Below are 17,588 nucleotides of genomic sequence, written 5' to 3' on the forward strand. Positions count from 1 at the left end.
CAGTCCATCAAGCTCTTTCCCCAGAGGAAACAAGGATCAGTGAGGCATCATCGCAGGAGAATGGCATTGGTTCCAAGCACAAACACAGCTCTGAATCTCTCACCCTGATCAGCTGCTTGTGGATTCCAGTACAGCATGGTACCAAGTATGGCTTTGTCATTGCCCGAATATTTTATTTGATCTATTTCACCACAATGCTGTCTCTTGTGCCCAAGCTTTCTATGAAGAGGAGCTAACTTTCTAGATGAATAGCAAAATATCCAGCCTCTATTGAATCCATTGCAGAACCAAGACTGCCCCAACATTGGTCATCTAATTGCAGAACCCAAATGATGCTCATGTTTGTATGTGTTTGAATGGTGGGCTCCATTGTTCAATGAAACATGCAAGAGAGCACTTTGTACAAAGAATTTCTGATAATAAAGGTTCCTGTCAAGACCCCGGAAATCAAGGGCTGTTTGCCAAATCTCAACAACTATCTATCAGTGAAGGGAGATGTTAATAATGAAATTCCCCATCATCTTTAGAGTGTCCACACGTCTGGACATCTGAAGAAAAAAGTGAATATCAAGATCTCAAGCTACACATAACGTAGTGATCCTTGCCTGCTGTATGTCATAGACTAACTGGCATAGGCACCCTAAAGCAGTGACAAGTTGCCAACAACACAATTTCTGAAAAATCACTTTTTTGGTTACAAAATAAGTGAGACATAAGCCAGCATTTTCTCCTAGGCCAATATTCTCAGCAGTGAGACCTGAAATAAACTCTGTCAGCTCTAATGAGCAAGCATGTTTTCAACACACCCAGCAATGGATTTCCAAAACAGGCAGTCTCTTCTGAGCTCTATTGAGGCAAGATTTAAGGATTTGTTTTTTTTTAGAGAAACAGCATGGTAACAGGGCCTTCCAGCCAAGCGATCCCACTCTGCCCAATTACTCCCATGTGACCAATTAACTTACTAACACATACATCTTTGGAATGTGGGAGGGAATCAGAGCACCCAGAGAAAATCCAAGTTGTTAAGGGGAGAGTGTACAGACAATGGCAGAACTGTACCCTGGTCGCTGTCGCTGTAACCGTGTTATGCTAACCACATCTTCAGTGATCCTCAAATATGTGGAATGACCCATCAACTCATTGCAGTTTCGAGTTTGTCAAAGTCAAGTTTATTGTCATGTGCTCTAATACAGATATGCACAGGTGCAATGAAAATCGTACCTGTAGCACCATCACAGGCACATAGCATCATATAAGAAGAGTTCCAATGATAAGTGTGCATTACACATAAATAATACACAACTTCTACAAGAGTGAAAATAATTAAAACAAAAAAATGAAGTTCATTTTAGTGCAAAGTAATCAAGGTTGTTGAAGTGTTACTAAACTCCAGTGATTAGGGTTTTGTCAGTTATTTGATAGGAAATAGCTGTTCCTGAACCTGATGGTGTGGGACTTCAAGCTTCTGTACCTCCTACACCAGTGATCCCCAACCTCCGGGCCGCAGACCGATACTTGGCCGCGAAGCATGCAGGGGTGCAGTGGTAGCCGGAGCGCACCCAGTACATCTTTAAGAAAAAAGCCGAAATAAACAAGCTAATTAGTTAGGTGCCACCCAGAAGCCAGTCTTCATTAAAGGAACTGAGGTGGAGAGGGTCAATAACTTTAAATTCTTCAGCATAAGGATCGACATTTCTCTCTTTGAAAAGTGTCAGAGGATCTGTCCTGGGACCAGCACGTAACTGTCATTACAAAGAAAGCATAGCAGCGCCTATAATTTATTAGAAGTTTATGTAGATTCAACATGTCACCTTGATCCTGACAGCCATGTCTTTTCAGCCTGTTTGGGCTGGTGGTTTAAATTGACCAAACAATGGAATAGCTAAAGGCTCCAGCACCCTGGAAAGAGAGGTGAACATCGCGTAGAGCAAGTGAAATCGGCAATCACCTCTGATCTGGGCCAACATTATGTGCCGGGCGGCACCTAATTAATTAGCTTGTTTATTTCGGCTTTTTTCTTAAAGATGTGCTGGGTGTGCGCCAGCTACCGCTGCACCCCTGCATGCTTCGTGGCCTGGTATCGGTCCGCGGTCCGGAGGTTGGGGACCACTGTCCTACACAATGGTAGCTGAAAAAAGTAACAGCTTCGATGGTTAGAATCTTTAATAGATGCTGCCTTCTTGAGGCAGCTCCTCCTGTGGTGGGGAAGGATGTGTCTGTGATGTGTTGGGAAGAGTCCACAACACCACAGCTTCTTATGTTTCTGTGCATTTGAATTGCTATGCCAGTCCATGATGTGGCTGATAGGTTACTTTCAACAGTGCATCTGTAGAAGATTGATAGAGTGTTCAATGATAGGCCAAATCTCCTTAACCTCCTAAGAAAGTAAAGATGCTGGTGTGCTTTCCTTATAATTGTGTCTATGTGGTGGGCTCAGAACTGGATATTCAATATGTTAATACCCAGGAATTTATAATTTCTGACTCCATCCACTGTTAATCCCCCAATGTAGAGTGCCACAAGTTTGCCCTCCTTCTTCTTCCTGAAGTCAACAATCAGCTCTTTAGGTTTGCTGATGTTGAGTGAATGATTGTTGCTGCAGCACCATTCGACCAGGTGTCCTATCTCACCAGTCATAATGGAGAAAGATGGCATTGAGAATCTCAAGTCCATGCTTCAGGAACCTATAGACAAGCTGCTTCTGTGCAGTATATTCAGATTCCTGAATGGGGTTAAATTTCTAATCAATTGTGTTCTTGTGAATGTAGTGTGCTGTAGGCCTGTAATACAATTGGTACCTGCTGCCACCAAGTTCCCGATTTGGGTTCCGTGGTGTCCTCGCTAAGTTTGCAAATTTTACACCATTTCATTGCAAAAGTCATTTTCACATTTATGTGACCTAGTATGCCTACGCTTTAGGCTCACTTTTCATCTTAATCAATAAGGCTGATAGTCAGTGCATTTAGACATTTTTTTTTATTAACCACCAAACCATCGTTAAAAACACCCACAAATATTGTTGCTGCAAGTTTACATAATGATTTGATGGTAAATATGCATTAGTTGTTTTGACAAAGCATTATGGAATATCTAGTCTATTATTCACCAGTACACTGAATGTAAATAGTCTGTATAGCAGAGATATGTAATCGCTGTTGATCATTTTCCAGTGAGCGGTTAATTTTAATGAGTTGTACGATGGTGGAACTGAGTGTTTTGCATTGAAACCAACTGTTTGAACTTGATTATTTTACAGAATAGAACATATATATATCTTAATGAGATTTAAGTAGAAATAACAATGGCTGATGTGATATACAAGACAAGAACTGTCATCTTTTAACAGCCGGACTCATCAGTATGCAGATACAATAATTTAGAGAAATCTCCATTTCACAGTGCAATGCTTCCGATTACAAGTATTCCAAAATACATCCAATAATGAAAGAATAGATGGAGGGGAGATGTGAACTTGTTACCTGAAATTCAGTAATATAGTTGTTTATTTTCCAGATGGTATGAGCTCAGTTAAAATTTGATGTCTGAATGAAAAATATGCCATCACTGAATTTCTCTTACCAAGTATTTTAGAACAATATTTCCTGTCGGTGCTATCTGCTATCTCATTTCACAGCCAAATGAGTAAGTGGGGATTTAATTCACATCATTAATTGCTGTGAAAGGTAGATGGTAAAAGGCTTTGGATGTGGTGAAAAGTGTAGCATTTTGATGTAACAGCATGGCTTGTGATGGAATTTCTGGGAGCAGCTAGTAGTCTTGGTGGATAGCAGGTATCTTTGCTGAAGAATGTTTTTGAACCAATTGTTCTTTTCAGAACGATTGAAAAGCTACAAGGCCATCTTTACTGATGCAACAAGCACAACACACAAGGAACTCAGCATCTCTGGAGGGAAGTGAACATTTGATGTTTCAGGTGAACTGCAAAACAAGGCCATTTCCTCTTCCACACCTACCCAAACACATACACACAGGCCTCTAACCCCACCCACTCCACCCTGGACTCGTAGTCTTGCAGACATTAGCCTCTGATTTTCCCAGTGGACTCTCGGAACCAGGGATTTGTCCATCCAACCTCAACTTCCAGACTCGCTGACTACGGTGTTTGACCGTCAGGCTTCGATCTTTGTCATCAAGCCCGGGACTCATTGACGATGGGACCCCAAACTCCAGGCCTTGAACTTGAACTCCAGACTCATTGATTCGCCGACTAGGAAGTCATCAGCCTTCATATCAACTGCCTGCACAGACCTCTTATCCTGAGACCTGCCAACCTAGGGAATCTTGCTGACCTGAGCTTCACCAGCACTCATCCTTGCTGGTCTTCATCCATAGCTTTTGCCAGCCCACCATCCATCCCTAGGGATTACTGGCCTTCAACCCACAGAACGCCTCAACCTGCAGTCCAACCTATGTCCTCAAATTCCGCCACATCCCTGTCCCTAAACCCTAAACTGATACCTTATTCCCCAAAACCCTACAAACCTAAAAATAAACCGAAGTCTGAGCCACGATCTTGACAGAGACCACAGCAGCTCATTGCCATCTTGAAAGATGGAAGGAGAGAAGAGTGGAAATAGTAACAGAAGTTAGGAGGTAATAGGTGTAGCTGGCAAAGGGCTGTAGATGATGGAAAGTTTCTAGTGTCTACAGTCTCATGTGTCCTTATTTTTACTGATGCCTGCTTATTTTTATAAATTGAGCTTTTCTATACTGGATTTGCATTCTGAACCTACTATTTTCTAATACTGCTTGGATTAGAGACATTTATAAGGAAAGACTGTGAGCTAGAGCTTTTCTCTTTGGAGCAACAGAGGATGAGAGGTGACTTGACAGAGGGTATATAAGATTATGAGAGGCATAGATGGAGTGGACAGTCAGCACCTTTTTCCCAGGGCAGCAGTAGCCAACAACAGAAGGCAGTAGAGGAAAGTTCAGGAAAGATGTCGGAGATAGTTTTTGTTTACACAGAGATTTGCAATTTGGAGTGCACTGCCAGGTGTGGTGGTAGAGGCTGATACAATAGAAAAATTTAAAAGACTCTTAGATGGGCACTTGGATTTATGAAAAATGAAGGGTTATAGACTGTATCAGAAGAAAATTTTAGATTAATTGTGGAGTATGTTTATATAGGTCAGCACAACGTTGTGGGTCGAAAGGCCTGTACGTTACTGCACTAATGTAAGTTTTATGTTCCTGTCTGGGATTTGAACTCTTGATGACTGGATTAGACTTGAGCCATCAGAATTACTATGTTATTAACACTGCACCGCCATAGAAGACAATGAATGCTGGCTGGCTATTAAAAGTGCTGGTTTCAAGAAATCAGCCCAATCGTTTTTCTCCTGATCTCCACATTTCCCTGATGGAATCATTGAATGGTAATATTGAAGATATTTGCTGATCTGATTTTTATCATTGTAGGGGTGATGGATTAATTGTGAAGGTTCAACTACTGGCCCATCGGAATTTGATGTTTATAACTCCACTTAAAATATGGAGGGAAACAAATACACCCATTTACTTTATGGATGCAGGAATAGCCCCTAAAAATGATTTTTTTTTGTGGGCTAAGCACTTTCTCTCTCCTTCACCAAGCAGAGCTGTAACTATGGCAACTCCCGCACAATATCTGGCCAAAGCATTCTGAAACGTCAGAAATACAAAATGCATTGCTGATGAAAACACTAAAAGGTGCTAAATGTGCAAATTAATACAGCTGAACGTTGTGTGCTCCACAGATGTGCAATACTCAGGTGCTACTATGTTACATATTTAGTCCAAAGAACAAAGGGAAATTTTTTACTTCAAAACATATATGCAGATTGCCACTCAGAAAGGTTTGCTCCAAATGTACTCTAGCTTCGTCATAATAAACATTATATAAGCACACATTTTGTTGCATCCCTTCCCTCAACCAGCACACAGACCCTACTTCAATGCCTTTTGTTCCCGACAATGGACATAGAGCCACATCACTGCAACTTTTTGCTAATAACTAATAGATATTCCATCACTGCATCCTGCTTCTTTAAGGCAAGATATGCAAGTTCTGTCAATGTATTATCTTCCAATTAAACAGCATCAATTATTAAACATCTGTTGGAAGCAATGACAGGAATGATCTGTTATCACTGCCCTTGTCTGCCCATTGCCTTAGGGAATTGTGGTATATGGCAGGCTATTTGTAGTTTGAAGTTCAAAGCTATATTTTATGATGAGCAGAATTTAATAACTAAACTAATGTTCCATCCTAAACTGAATGTCAAGAAGAGAAATGGACAAAAGCATCATTTGAAAAATGTGTTCTTCACAGAAGGCAACCTGATAATAGTCATTGATTGAATGCATATGTCACAAACCAACCTTTACACGATCAGTATCATGATATGTTTGCCAGACCTTCGTAACAATAGTGTACTGCAGAGTGAATTCATGGTACCTGCATATTTTAGAACCATAGAACATTAGAGCACTGAAACAGGCCTTTTGGCCCTTCTTGGCTGTGCTGAACCATCTTTTGCCTAGTCCCACTGACCTACACCTGGACCATATCCCTCCATACTCCTCTCATCCATGTACCTGTCCAAGTTTTTCTTAAATGTTAAAAGTGAGCCCGCATTTACCACCTCATCTGGCAGCTCATTCCACACTCGCACCACTCTCTGTCTGAAGAACCCCCCTAAACTTTAAACTTTTCCCCCTTCACCCTTAACCCATGTCCTCTGGTTTTTTTCTCCCTTAGCCTCAGTGGAAAAAGCCTGCTTGCATTCACTCTATCTATACCCACCATAATTTTATATACCTCTATCAAATCTTCCCTCATTCTTCTGCGCTCCAGGGAATAGAGTCCTAACCTATTCAACCTTTCTCTGTAACTCACTTTCTCAAGTCCCGGCAACATCCTTGTAAACCTTCTCTGCACTCTTTCAAACTTATTAATATCCTTCCTGTAGTTTGGTGACCAAAACTGTATACAATACTCCAAATTTGGCCTCAGCAATGCCTTACACAACCTCACCATAACATTCCAACTCTTCTGCTCAATACTTTGATTTATAAAAGCTAATGTACCAAAAGCTCTCTTTACGACCCTATCTACCTGTGATGCCACTTTTAGGGAATTTTTGTACCTGTATTCCCAGATCCCCCGTTCTACTGCACTGCTCAGTGCCTTACCATTAACCCTGTATGTTCTACTTTGGTTTGTCCTTCCAACGTGCAATACCTCACACTTGTCTGTATTAAAGTCCTTTTGCCGTTCTTCAGCCCATTTTTCCAGCTGGTCCAAATCGCTCTGCAATCTTTGAAACCCTTCCTCACTGTCCACTACACCTCCAGTCTTTGTATCATCAACAAATTTGCTGATCCAATTTACCACATTATCATCCAGATCGTTGATATAGATGACAAATAACAATGGACCCAGCACTGATCCCTGTGGCACACCACTAGGCACAGGCCTCCACTCAGAGAAGCAATCCTCCACTACCACTCTCTGGATTCTTCCATTGAGCCAATATCTAATCCAATTTACTACCTCTCCATGTATACCTAGCGACTGAATCTTCCTAACTAACCTCCCATGTGCGACCTTGTCAAAGGCCTTACTGAAGTCCATGTAGACAACATTCACTGCCTTCCCTTCATCCACTTTCCTGGTAACCTCCTCAAAAAACTCTAATAGATTGGTTAAACATGACCTACCATGCACAAAGCCATGTTGACTCTCCCTAATAAGTCCCTGTCTATCCAAATACCTGTAGATCCTATCTCTTAGTACTCCTTCCAATAATTTACCTACTACCGGCATCAAACTTACCGGCCTGTAATTCCCCGGATTACTTTTAGAGCCTTTTTTAAATAACGGAACAACACGACCTATCCTCCAATCTATGGCAATCTAAGCTATCAATGGCACCTCACCCATAGATACCAACATTTTAAATATATCTGCCAGGGCTCCTGCAATTTCAACATTAGTCTTCTTCAACGTCTGAAGGAATACCCTGTCAGGTCCTGGAGATTTATCTACTCTGATTTGTCTCAAGATAGTAAGCATCTCCTCCTCCTCAATCTGTGTAGGTTCCATGACCTCACTACTTGTTTGCCTTATTTCCATTGTTCTATGCCAGTTTCCTTAGTAAATACAGATACAAAAAACCCATTTCAGATCTCCCCCATTTCTTTTGGTTCCATACATAGCCAACCACTCTGATCTTCAAGAGGACTAATTTTATCTCTTACTATCCTTTTGCTCTTAATATATCTGTAGAAGCTCTTTGGATTATCCTTCACCTTGATTGCCAAAGCAACCTCATGTCTTCTTTTAGCCCTCCTGATTTCTTTCTTAATTTTTTTTGCACTTTTTTATACTCCTCAAGCACCTTATTTGCTCCGTTTCCTATACATGTCATACCTCTCTCTCTTCTTCTTTATCAGAGTTCCAGTATCCCTTGAGAACTAAGGTTCCTTATTCTTATTCACTTTGCCTTTAATCCTGACAGAAACATACAAACTCTGCACTCTCAAAATTTCTCCTTTGAAGGCCTCCCACTTACCAATCACATCCTTGCCAGAGAACAACCTGTCCCAATCCACGCTTTTTAGATCCTTTCTCATTTCTTCAGATTTGGCCTTTTTCCAGTTTAGAACCTTAACTCGAGGACCATTTATCCATGATCAAGTTGAAACTAATGGTGTTATGATCACTGGAACCAAAGTATTCCCCTACACACACTTCCGTCACCTAACTCTTTTCCTAATAGGAGATCTAATATTGCACCCTCTCTAGTTGGTACCTCTATATATTGATTTAGAAAACTTTCCTGAACGCATTTTACAAACACTAACCCGTCTAGACGTTTATCAATATGGGAATCCCAATCAATATGTGGAAAATTAAAATCCCCTACTATCACAACTTTATGTTTCCTGCATTTGTCTGCCATCTCTCTGCAGATTTGCTCCTCCAATTCTCGCTGACTATTGTGTGGTCTATAATAGAACCCCATTAATGTGGTCATACTTTTCCTATTTCTCAGCTCCACCCATATGGCCTTGGTAGACAAGCCCTCTAATCTGTCCTGCCTGAGCACTGCTGTAACATTTTCCCTGACTAGCAATGCCAACCCCCCCCCCCCCCACCGCATCCTTCATTTCTCTGCCTCTATCATGTCTGAAACATCAGAAACCTGGAACATTAAGCTGCCAGTCCTGCCTTCCCCACAATACTCCTTGCATTGAAATAGACACACCTCAGAAGATTATTACCACCATGCACAACCCTTCTATTTGTGACTTTGCATGAACTTTTAACGTCATTTATTTTCAGCCCCGCTCCACTATCTGCTCTTGCACTCTGGTTCCCATCCCCCTGCAAATCTAGTTTAAACCCTCCCCAAAAGCACTAACAAACCCCTCTGCAAGGATAATGGTCCCCTTGTAGTTCAGGTATAACCCGTCTCTCTTGTACAAGTCCCACCTGCCCCAGAAGAGGTCCCAATGATCCTGAATTATGTTGGAGAAGAAAGCTATTTGGCAAAGTGGATCCATGCTGATTCACAAAAGAATAATATCAGCAGTCCATTCACTCTCTTGTTTTCCGTATTGCCTAACAATTTGCTCTTTCTAACATGCACATCAACTCCTATTTAACATCATTGGCGTTTGTGACTAATCTAGAGTAGCCAATTAACCTTCCAACACTTCTTTCAGAGGGGAGAGGAAATAAGAACTCCATGTGAATTGAATTGAATTGACTTTATTTCTTGCATCTTTCACATATATGAGGAGTAAAAATCTTTACGTTCCGGCTCTTTCTAAATGTGCAATGTGCAATCATAGTAATATATAATAATGTATAATAAATAGAACAGTCAATGTAACATACAAGGATGTAAAAATGTTCCACAGAAAGCATCCATTGTCAGGTTGAAATGCAGGTTCCTGTGAAGATTATTGCCTACACTTCACGGCCTTAGTTATAGAGAGAGCTTGGACAAGTTAGGACTTTATTCCTTGAGTTCGAGGGGTGACCATTATCCAATAGTTCTGACAGCCCTTTCTGATACCATGTACATATTTGTCTCCAGCATGAAATTTAGACCTTAACATCAAAAGAGATAGGAGCAGAATTAGGCTACTCAGCCCATCAAGTCTGCTCTATCATTTTGCCACAGCTGATCCAATTTTTCTCTCAACCCTATTTTCCTGCATTCTCCCTGTAACCCATCATCCCTGACTAATGAAGAACCGATCAACTTCTCCCTTAAATCCATCCAATGCTCTGGGCTCCACATCCGCCTGTAGCAACAAATTCCACGGATTTACCATCCTCTGGCTAAAGAAATTGCTCCAAATCCACATTCTAAGTGGACATCCCTCTGGTCTTAGACTCCCCCACTATATTTTCTTTTAGAAAATGCTCTACGTTCTTGTTCCTTCTACCAAAGTGCATGACCATACACTCCTCGACACTGTATTCCATCCACCCCTTCTTTGCCCATTCTCCTAACCTGTCTAAGTCTTTCTGCAGCCTCGCTACTTCCTCAACACTGCCTGCCTCTCCACCTATCTTGGTATTGTCTGCAGATGTGACCATAAAGCCATCAATTCATTATCCAAATAATTGTAAAAAGTTTAATGTAAAAAAGAAGCAAACCTAACACTGACCAGTAGTCACCAGTAGCCATCAAGAAAAGTCTCCCTTTACTCCTAGTCTTCGCCTCCTGCCAAACAGCCAATCCTCTATCCTTGCTACTATCTCTTATCTTGTTAAGCAGCCTCATGTGACTTGCCAAAGGCCTTCTGAAAAATCCAAGTACACACTGATTTTCCTTTGTCTATCTGATTTGTTATTTGCTCAAAGAATTTCAATAGATTTGTCTGGCAAAATTTTCCTTTAAGGAAGCCATGCTCACTTGAGCCTATTTCATCATATGCCTCCAAGTACCCTGACACCTCATCCTTAACAATCAACTCCAACATCTTCCCAACTACTGAGATCAGACCTACCGACCTATAATTTCCTCTTATCTGCCTTTCCCCATTCTTGGAGTGGCATTTACAATTTTCCAGTCCTCTGGAACCATCCCATAATCTAGTGATTACTTATGCCTCCACAATTCTTCAACTAACTCTTTCAGAAACTTGGGGTGTAGTCCATCTGGTCCAGTAATTTATCTACCTTCAGATCTTTTGCTTCCCAAGCACCTTCTCCCTAATAACAGCAACTGTACTTACATCTGCCTCCTGATACTCTCAAAAGTCCGGCTTACTGCTAGTCTAGTGTCTTCCACAGTAAATAAGGATGCAAAATACTTAATTAGTTCATCCTGCCATTTCTTTGTCTCCCATTACTACCTCTCCAGCATAATTTTCCAGCAGTCCAATATCTATTCTTGTCTTTCCTTTACTCTTTATATATCTGAAAAAAACTTATGGTATCCTCTTTGATAGCATTGTCTAGCTTACCTTTATATTTAATCTTTTCCCTTTTTTTGGCTTTTTAATTGCCGCCTTTTTGTTTTTTAAAAACATCAAATCCTCTATCTTCCCACTAATTTTTGCTCCATTATGTGTCCTCTGTTTTACTTTTATGTTGTTGTTCACTTCCCTTATCAGCCACGGTTGTGTCATCCTGTCTTTAGAATATGACTTCATCGTTGGGATGTATCTATCCTGCATTTTATGAATTTCTCACAGAAACTCCAGCCATTGCTGTTCTATTGTGATCCCTGCTAGTGTACCTTTCCAATCAGTGTTGCCCAGCTCCTCTCTCATGCATCTGTAATCCCTTTTTCTCCACTGACACACTGATTTTAACTACTTCCTCTCAAATTGCAGGGTGAATTTTATCATATTATGATCACTGCCTCCTAAGGATTCCTTTACCTTAAGCTCCCTAATGAATCTGATTCATTACACAACACACAATGCAGAATAGCCTTTCCCCTAGTGGGCTCAATCACTCGCTGCTCTAAAAAACCATTTGTTGACATTCTACATATTCTCTCTCTTGGGATCCAGCACCAACCTGATTTTCCAATCTACATACGTATTGAAATCCCACACGACTATTGTAACATTGTCCTTTAGACATGTGTTTTGTATCTCCTGCTGTAATTTGTTGCCGACCTCCTGGCTACATCCTTTGGAAGACTGCATGTAATTCCCTTCAGGGTCTTTTTACCCTTACAGTTTCTCAATTCTACCCACAAACTTTCTACATCTTCTGACCCTATGTCACTTCTTTCTAAGACTTTCATTTCACCGTTTACCAACAGAGCTACCTCACCCCCTCTGCTTACCTGCCTGTCTTTTCAATACAGTGTGTATCCTTGGATGTTAAGCTCCCCACAATGATCTTTCAGTCACGGTTCAGTGATGCCCACAATGTCATACCTGCTAATTTCTAACTGTGCTACAAGATCATTTACCTTATTCCGTATACTGGGTGCATTCAAATATAACACCTTCCAGTATTCATCACCCTTTTCAATTTTGCCCTATCATCTGCCTATCCTTCCTGACAGTCTCACTACACATGGCAACTAGTTGTATATCCACTGCCCCATCCTCAGCTCGAGCACTCTACTTCCCGTCCCCCTACCAGATTAGCTAAAACCCTTTCCAACAGCTCTAGCAAACTTGTCTACAAGGATATTGGTTCCCCCTCAGGTTCAGGTGTAGCCCATCCCTTTTGTACAGGTCTTACCTTCCCCAGAGGAGATCCCCATGATCCAGAAGTCTGAAGCACTGCCCCCTGCACCAATTCCTTGGCCACACATTCATCTGTCAAATCATCCTATTGAGGTCATGCTTTTCAGGACCTCCTCCCTTTTCCTACCTATCTCATTGGTGCCAATAAAAACCATGACTTCGGGCTGCTCACTCTCCCCCTGTAGAATGCCATGGACTCGATCTGAGATATCTCTGACTCTGGCACCTGGGAGTCAAAATACCATCTGGATGTCCACAGAATCTCACTTCTGCTTCTATAACTGTGGAACCCCTATCACTATTGCAGTCCTCTTCTACTCTCTTCCCTTCTGAGCCACAGCACCAGACTCAGTGCCAGAGACATAGTCACTGCCGCTCCCTCCTAGTAGACTATCCACCCCACCCCCCACCCCACCCAACAGTATACTTATTATTGTAGGGAATAGCCACTGGGGTACTCTGCACTGGCTGCCCATTTTTCCCTCTCCTGACAGGCACCTGCCACCTGCAACTTAGGGGTGACTACCTCCCTATCACCTCCTCATTTTTCCATAAGAGCTGAAGGTCATTGAGCTGCAGCTCCAGTTCCTTAACACATTCTCTGAGGACTGTAGCTAGGTGCACCTTGTGCAGATGGGAGTGTCTGGGAGGCTGGAGGTCTCCCAGAATTCCCACATCTCACACAAAGAATACAACACAGCCCCTGTAGCAATTCTCACTACACTAACTATACACAAGCAAAGAATGAAGAAGCAAAAACTTACCAGTAACCCACCTTGCCCAAAGCTGTTGAGCCAAAGCCTCTCCACTCTAACAGTGGACAAAAACATACAATGGCCGCTCCACTTGTCCCTACCTTATTTTTATTTGCCCTTGCTAATGAATCGCAATTTGATTGGGTCACTGGTAAGAGCCAAAAGCCTGTGACCACTCCTTTTAAAATCTCTTGTCCTGACCTGTGTGTGGCCTCCTCTCTCGATACAAATTTCACTCAGATAACTGCACAAATCTTCATATGATTTTACAGTTCAAACCATTTTCATTTTCCATTGTGGGGAACACAAAACAACTGATTTGCCACGACCTTTCACACTTCTGTCAAGACTGAGCAACTCCCACAAAATGCTGGAGGAACTCAGCAAGACAGACAGCATCAGTTAAAAAGAGTAAACAGTTGATGTTTCGGCCAACAGTTTTCATCAGGACTGAAAATAAAAGATGAGGAGTCACAGCAAGAAGGTGGGGGAGGGGAAGAAGAAATGCAAGCTGGTAGGTGATGGGTGAAACCGAGAGAGGGCGGGAGGTGAAGTAAAGAGCTGGGAAGTTGATTGATGAAAGAGGAAAAGGGCTGGAGTAGTGGAAATCTGATGGGAGAGGGAAGAAAACCATGGAAGAAAGGAAAGGGGGAGGTGATAGGCAGGTAAGGAAATAAGGTGAGAAAGGGAAATGGAAATAGGGTAATGGTAAAGGGGGGGGCAATTTCCAGAAGTTGAGAATTCAAGGTTCATGCAATCAAGCATCTGCAGATTTTCTTGTGTCTGTCAAGACTGATTTCTCTTCCGTTTTATTTGAAAGTTATAGTGATGATTGTTACCGTTTTAAACACAAGACTGTGTCTGGAACAGTGCTGCATTTTGGATGCAATCTAGCGATGCCTGTTTTACATTTGTACTGCAGCGATAATAGTTTGCTCGTGTCCTGACTGTGATCTCACCTCAGCATCTGCTGTGAGGAGCAGAAGAATAATGTCATTTCATGGTATGAACTTGTGGCATGAGGTCAGGTACGAGATACTTGCTGAAAGATAAAAATGAGAGTACTAAGGTGACTAATTACAGCCACAACAACTTGTCTGTACAAAACACAAGATGCTGAATTTTGGTATAAAAATAGCCATTTAAGCTGACTGTGGCTGGTATGGTACTGATTGTAAGTCTGATCACAAAGCTATTTAGTCAGTACTGATCCACACAAAAGAATAAACAATCAGCACCACTCACCCCTCAAGTACTGTATCAGACTATCTTTTAAACAATCAATACGCCAACTCTTTACCTGAAATTGGACATTTTAAAGGGAAGATTTAATAAATATTTTTAGAATTCTGTCAATTCAGATCTTTATTTGTTTCACTGTAATTTATTAAGTATATTTCAGCACATTTTATTGACCATTTTATTTTAATATTTGGTCACGTCACTCTCTTATTTGAGCAGGACACAGTTTGTCCTGCACTAAAAGAAATAGCTATGCAGTTCTGAATAGTTTCTTCTCAAAATAATATTAATCTATTTATTTGATAGAATTGTAATCCTCCCCAGGCTTTTTTATTTTGTTGCAATCTAATGGAACCATTCTGGTGTCATAAGTAGCAGCTGGACAGTTAAGTAGTGTCAGATCAAGATACCTTTAATATACTAGAATGTATGCTTGCTGGAAATATTATTGGAAAAAGAAACAGATTTTTTATTCATTATTACATTGCTGTTTGTGGTAGCTCGATGTGAACAAATGGGCTCTCTTGCTTCCCATATTACAACAATATCCAAGCATTTATCCTACTGCAGAGGGTTGTAGACATTTTAGAATGGGTATAAAAGCAATTATATAAGCGTGGATATTTCTTGGCACATATCCCACATATTTTGTTTCTTTTTATTGTGTGCAGCCAACTGAGGCAACATTAGAACCACAACAGCTCCAGGCCTTTGACCAGCTCCGGCGCCTCTACAGAGGACCATCAAGGGTATGTGCTTAACTTTTCTCTTGATGATTTCACTTAAAGCAAAACACTTCCCAATAAAGCAGCATTTCCACTTGGGAATGTAAGGAGCCACAGTCAGAGGTTCTACTGCAACATGCACAGCTTTAGAAGTAATGAGCTGATGTCATAAACTGTTTTGTCTTTATTTATTTATAACCACATCCTATACTAAACATTATTATTCACATAAAACAGTTATAAAAAGTGATTGTGGTAGGAGAATTTGTACTATTTTTAAAGATTTTTTTAAGTTATCCAGCATAAGTGTAGCCTGGAGAAAAGTACACACTCAGGGCAACAAATACTTTTTCTTGTTTTAATTCCTTTATCTATTTTAGATGTTTACATACCAGAAGAGGGTCGTGAAACAAAACGAACCAATTTACAACCAGTTCTTGCAGTTACAATCTCAGTTTAACTTTCGATCCACACCCTTGTGTATGAACAGATTGCATTTGCAGTATAAAAAAAAATCAGAACTAATACGGTACTAATACAGTAGTGGCAACCCTACTTGGATGGTGAGGAACTTTGTATAATCCACAGTACCCAATGTCGATTTCTTCACTCGTGGAAATCTTTCCTCACCATGCCCAGCACACTCTGGGAGGAACCCAATTCCAACACCCTACCACGTCTTCAGCAGAAAGCAAAATGGTCTCCCCACTATCCCGCGCATGCGTAATGACATCACCGTCTCCCTTAAAGGCACAGACAACTATTCTAGCATTACCCGGATGGATGCCTAAGTACACTTTTAACAATACTGAATAAGAACCGACGGTCACCTGGTTACATTCTCTCCTGCATTCAAGTAATCGAACTCGATTACTCGCTCACTACAAGGGTACTTTTAACCTCCTTAACTGCTTGTCTAAAGAGAACTGAACTGAGACTAGCCAGTCATGTTTCCGGTCCACCGTCTGTTCTTGCCCCAACAGAGCATCCACGGGCAAGTGGGGATCCACCCAAACAACAGACAGTAAGATGAATACCCAGTGGTTGCGTGAGGTGTCGCATTATATGCGTACACCAACTCGGGTAGATGTTCTGGCCATCTGCGCTTCTTTTCTGGAGGCAACGTACGCAACAAATCATGCATCATCCTGTCGAAACGCTCGCACTGCGTGTTTCCAGTAGGATGATGAGGTGTGGTACGGCTTTTCTTTACCCCATATAGTTTGCAAAGCTCCACTATGACCTCACTTTCGAAGTTATGGCCCTGGTCAGAATGCAATCTCTCAGGGACATCGTACTTCATGAACCATTCCCTCAAGAGCACCCTTGTTGTGGTATCTGCCTTTTGATCCCGAGTCGGAAATGCTTGGGTGAATTTAGGGAAAACGTCCGTGACTATTAAGACATTCTTACGCCCGTCAGTTGCCGGCTCCAACACAGTGAAATCTACAGCTACAACTTCAAGCGGCCTAGAAGCCAGAAATGACTTCATGGGGGGAGGGGGGGCAGATCCTAGGGTGTGGCATCTTAGTTAGTACACAACGTGGACAATTTTTGACCCACTGTGCCACATTCTCGTGAATGCCCACCCAAAAACATCGGCTTCTCAACAACTGCAGAGTACGTTCTATGCCTTGATGGCCCATAGAGTCATGTACATACTCTTAACACTTTGCTCCTCAAGCTGTTAGATATCAGAAGCTGGTAACACTCCCCAAGCTTCTCATCCTGAACTACCCTACACAGTAACCCTTTACGCTCCCTGATACTGTCCCAGTGCCTTAACAGAGACAAAACAGGTTTAGGCAGAGTTTTAAGCTCTTGGCCACTCAGCTTCCTTTTCTGATCCCATAAGTCTCTTAGGACACTAAACACAGGGTCTTGCTGTTGAAAAGTACGCAAAAGTCCCCATTAGAATAACCTGGGAGGGTTGGAGTGTTCCCTTGCGTCGGAACACTTACATCGTAGTACCAGCTTCCCAGGCTCAAAATTGCTTAATGCTACAGCTGTTAAGACCAGCTGTAACCAGTGACAGGTCAAGGGCAGTGCCGCGATTGATCAAACTACAAATCGCCACAGACCCACCAAACTCTGTATCCTCTGAGACAGGCTCAGGCTCCCCTGC

The 17,588-nt window shown here is 41.7% G+C and overlaps 1 protein-coding gene across 2 annotated transcripts in view; it reads left to right on the top strand.

The window, feature by feature from the left end:
- vps8 (VPS8 subunit of CORVET complex) overlaps positions 1 to 17,588 on the top strand; it is a 682,661-nt gene that overhangs the window by 610,499 nt on the left and 54,574 nt on the right. For both annotated transcript variants that reach the window (XM_063051804.1, XM_063051802.1), the window contains one exon: positions 15,410 to 15,487. In XM_063051804.1, the coding sequence (XP_062907874.1) occupies positions 15,410 to 15,487 (78 nt within the window). The remainder of the gene's footprint in view (positions 1 to 15,409; positions 15,488 to 17,588) is intronic.

The sequence above is a fragment of the Mobula hypostoma genome, chromosome 6 (assembly GCF_963921235.1).
Source record: "Mobula hypostoma chromosome 6, sMobHyp1.1, whole genome shotgun sequence".
NCBI lineage: Eukaryota > Metazoa > Chordata > Chondrichthyes > Myliobatiformes > Myliobatidae > Mobula > Mobula hypostoma.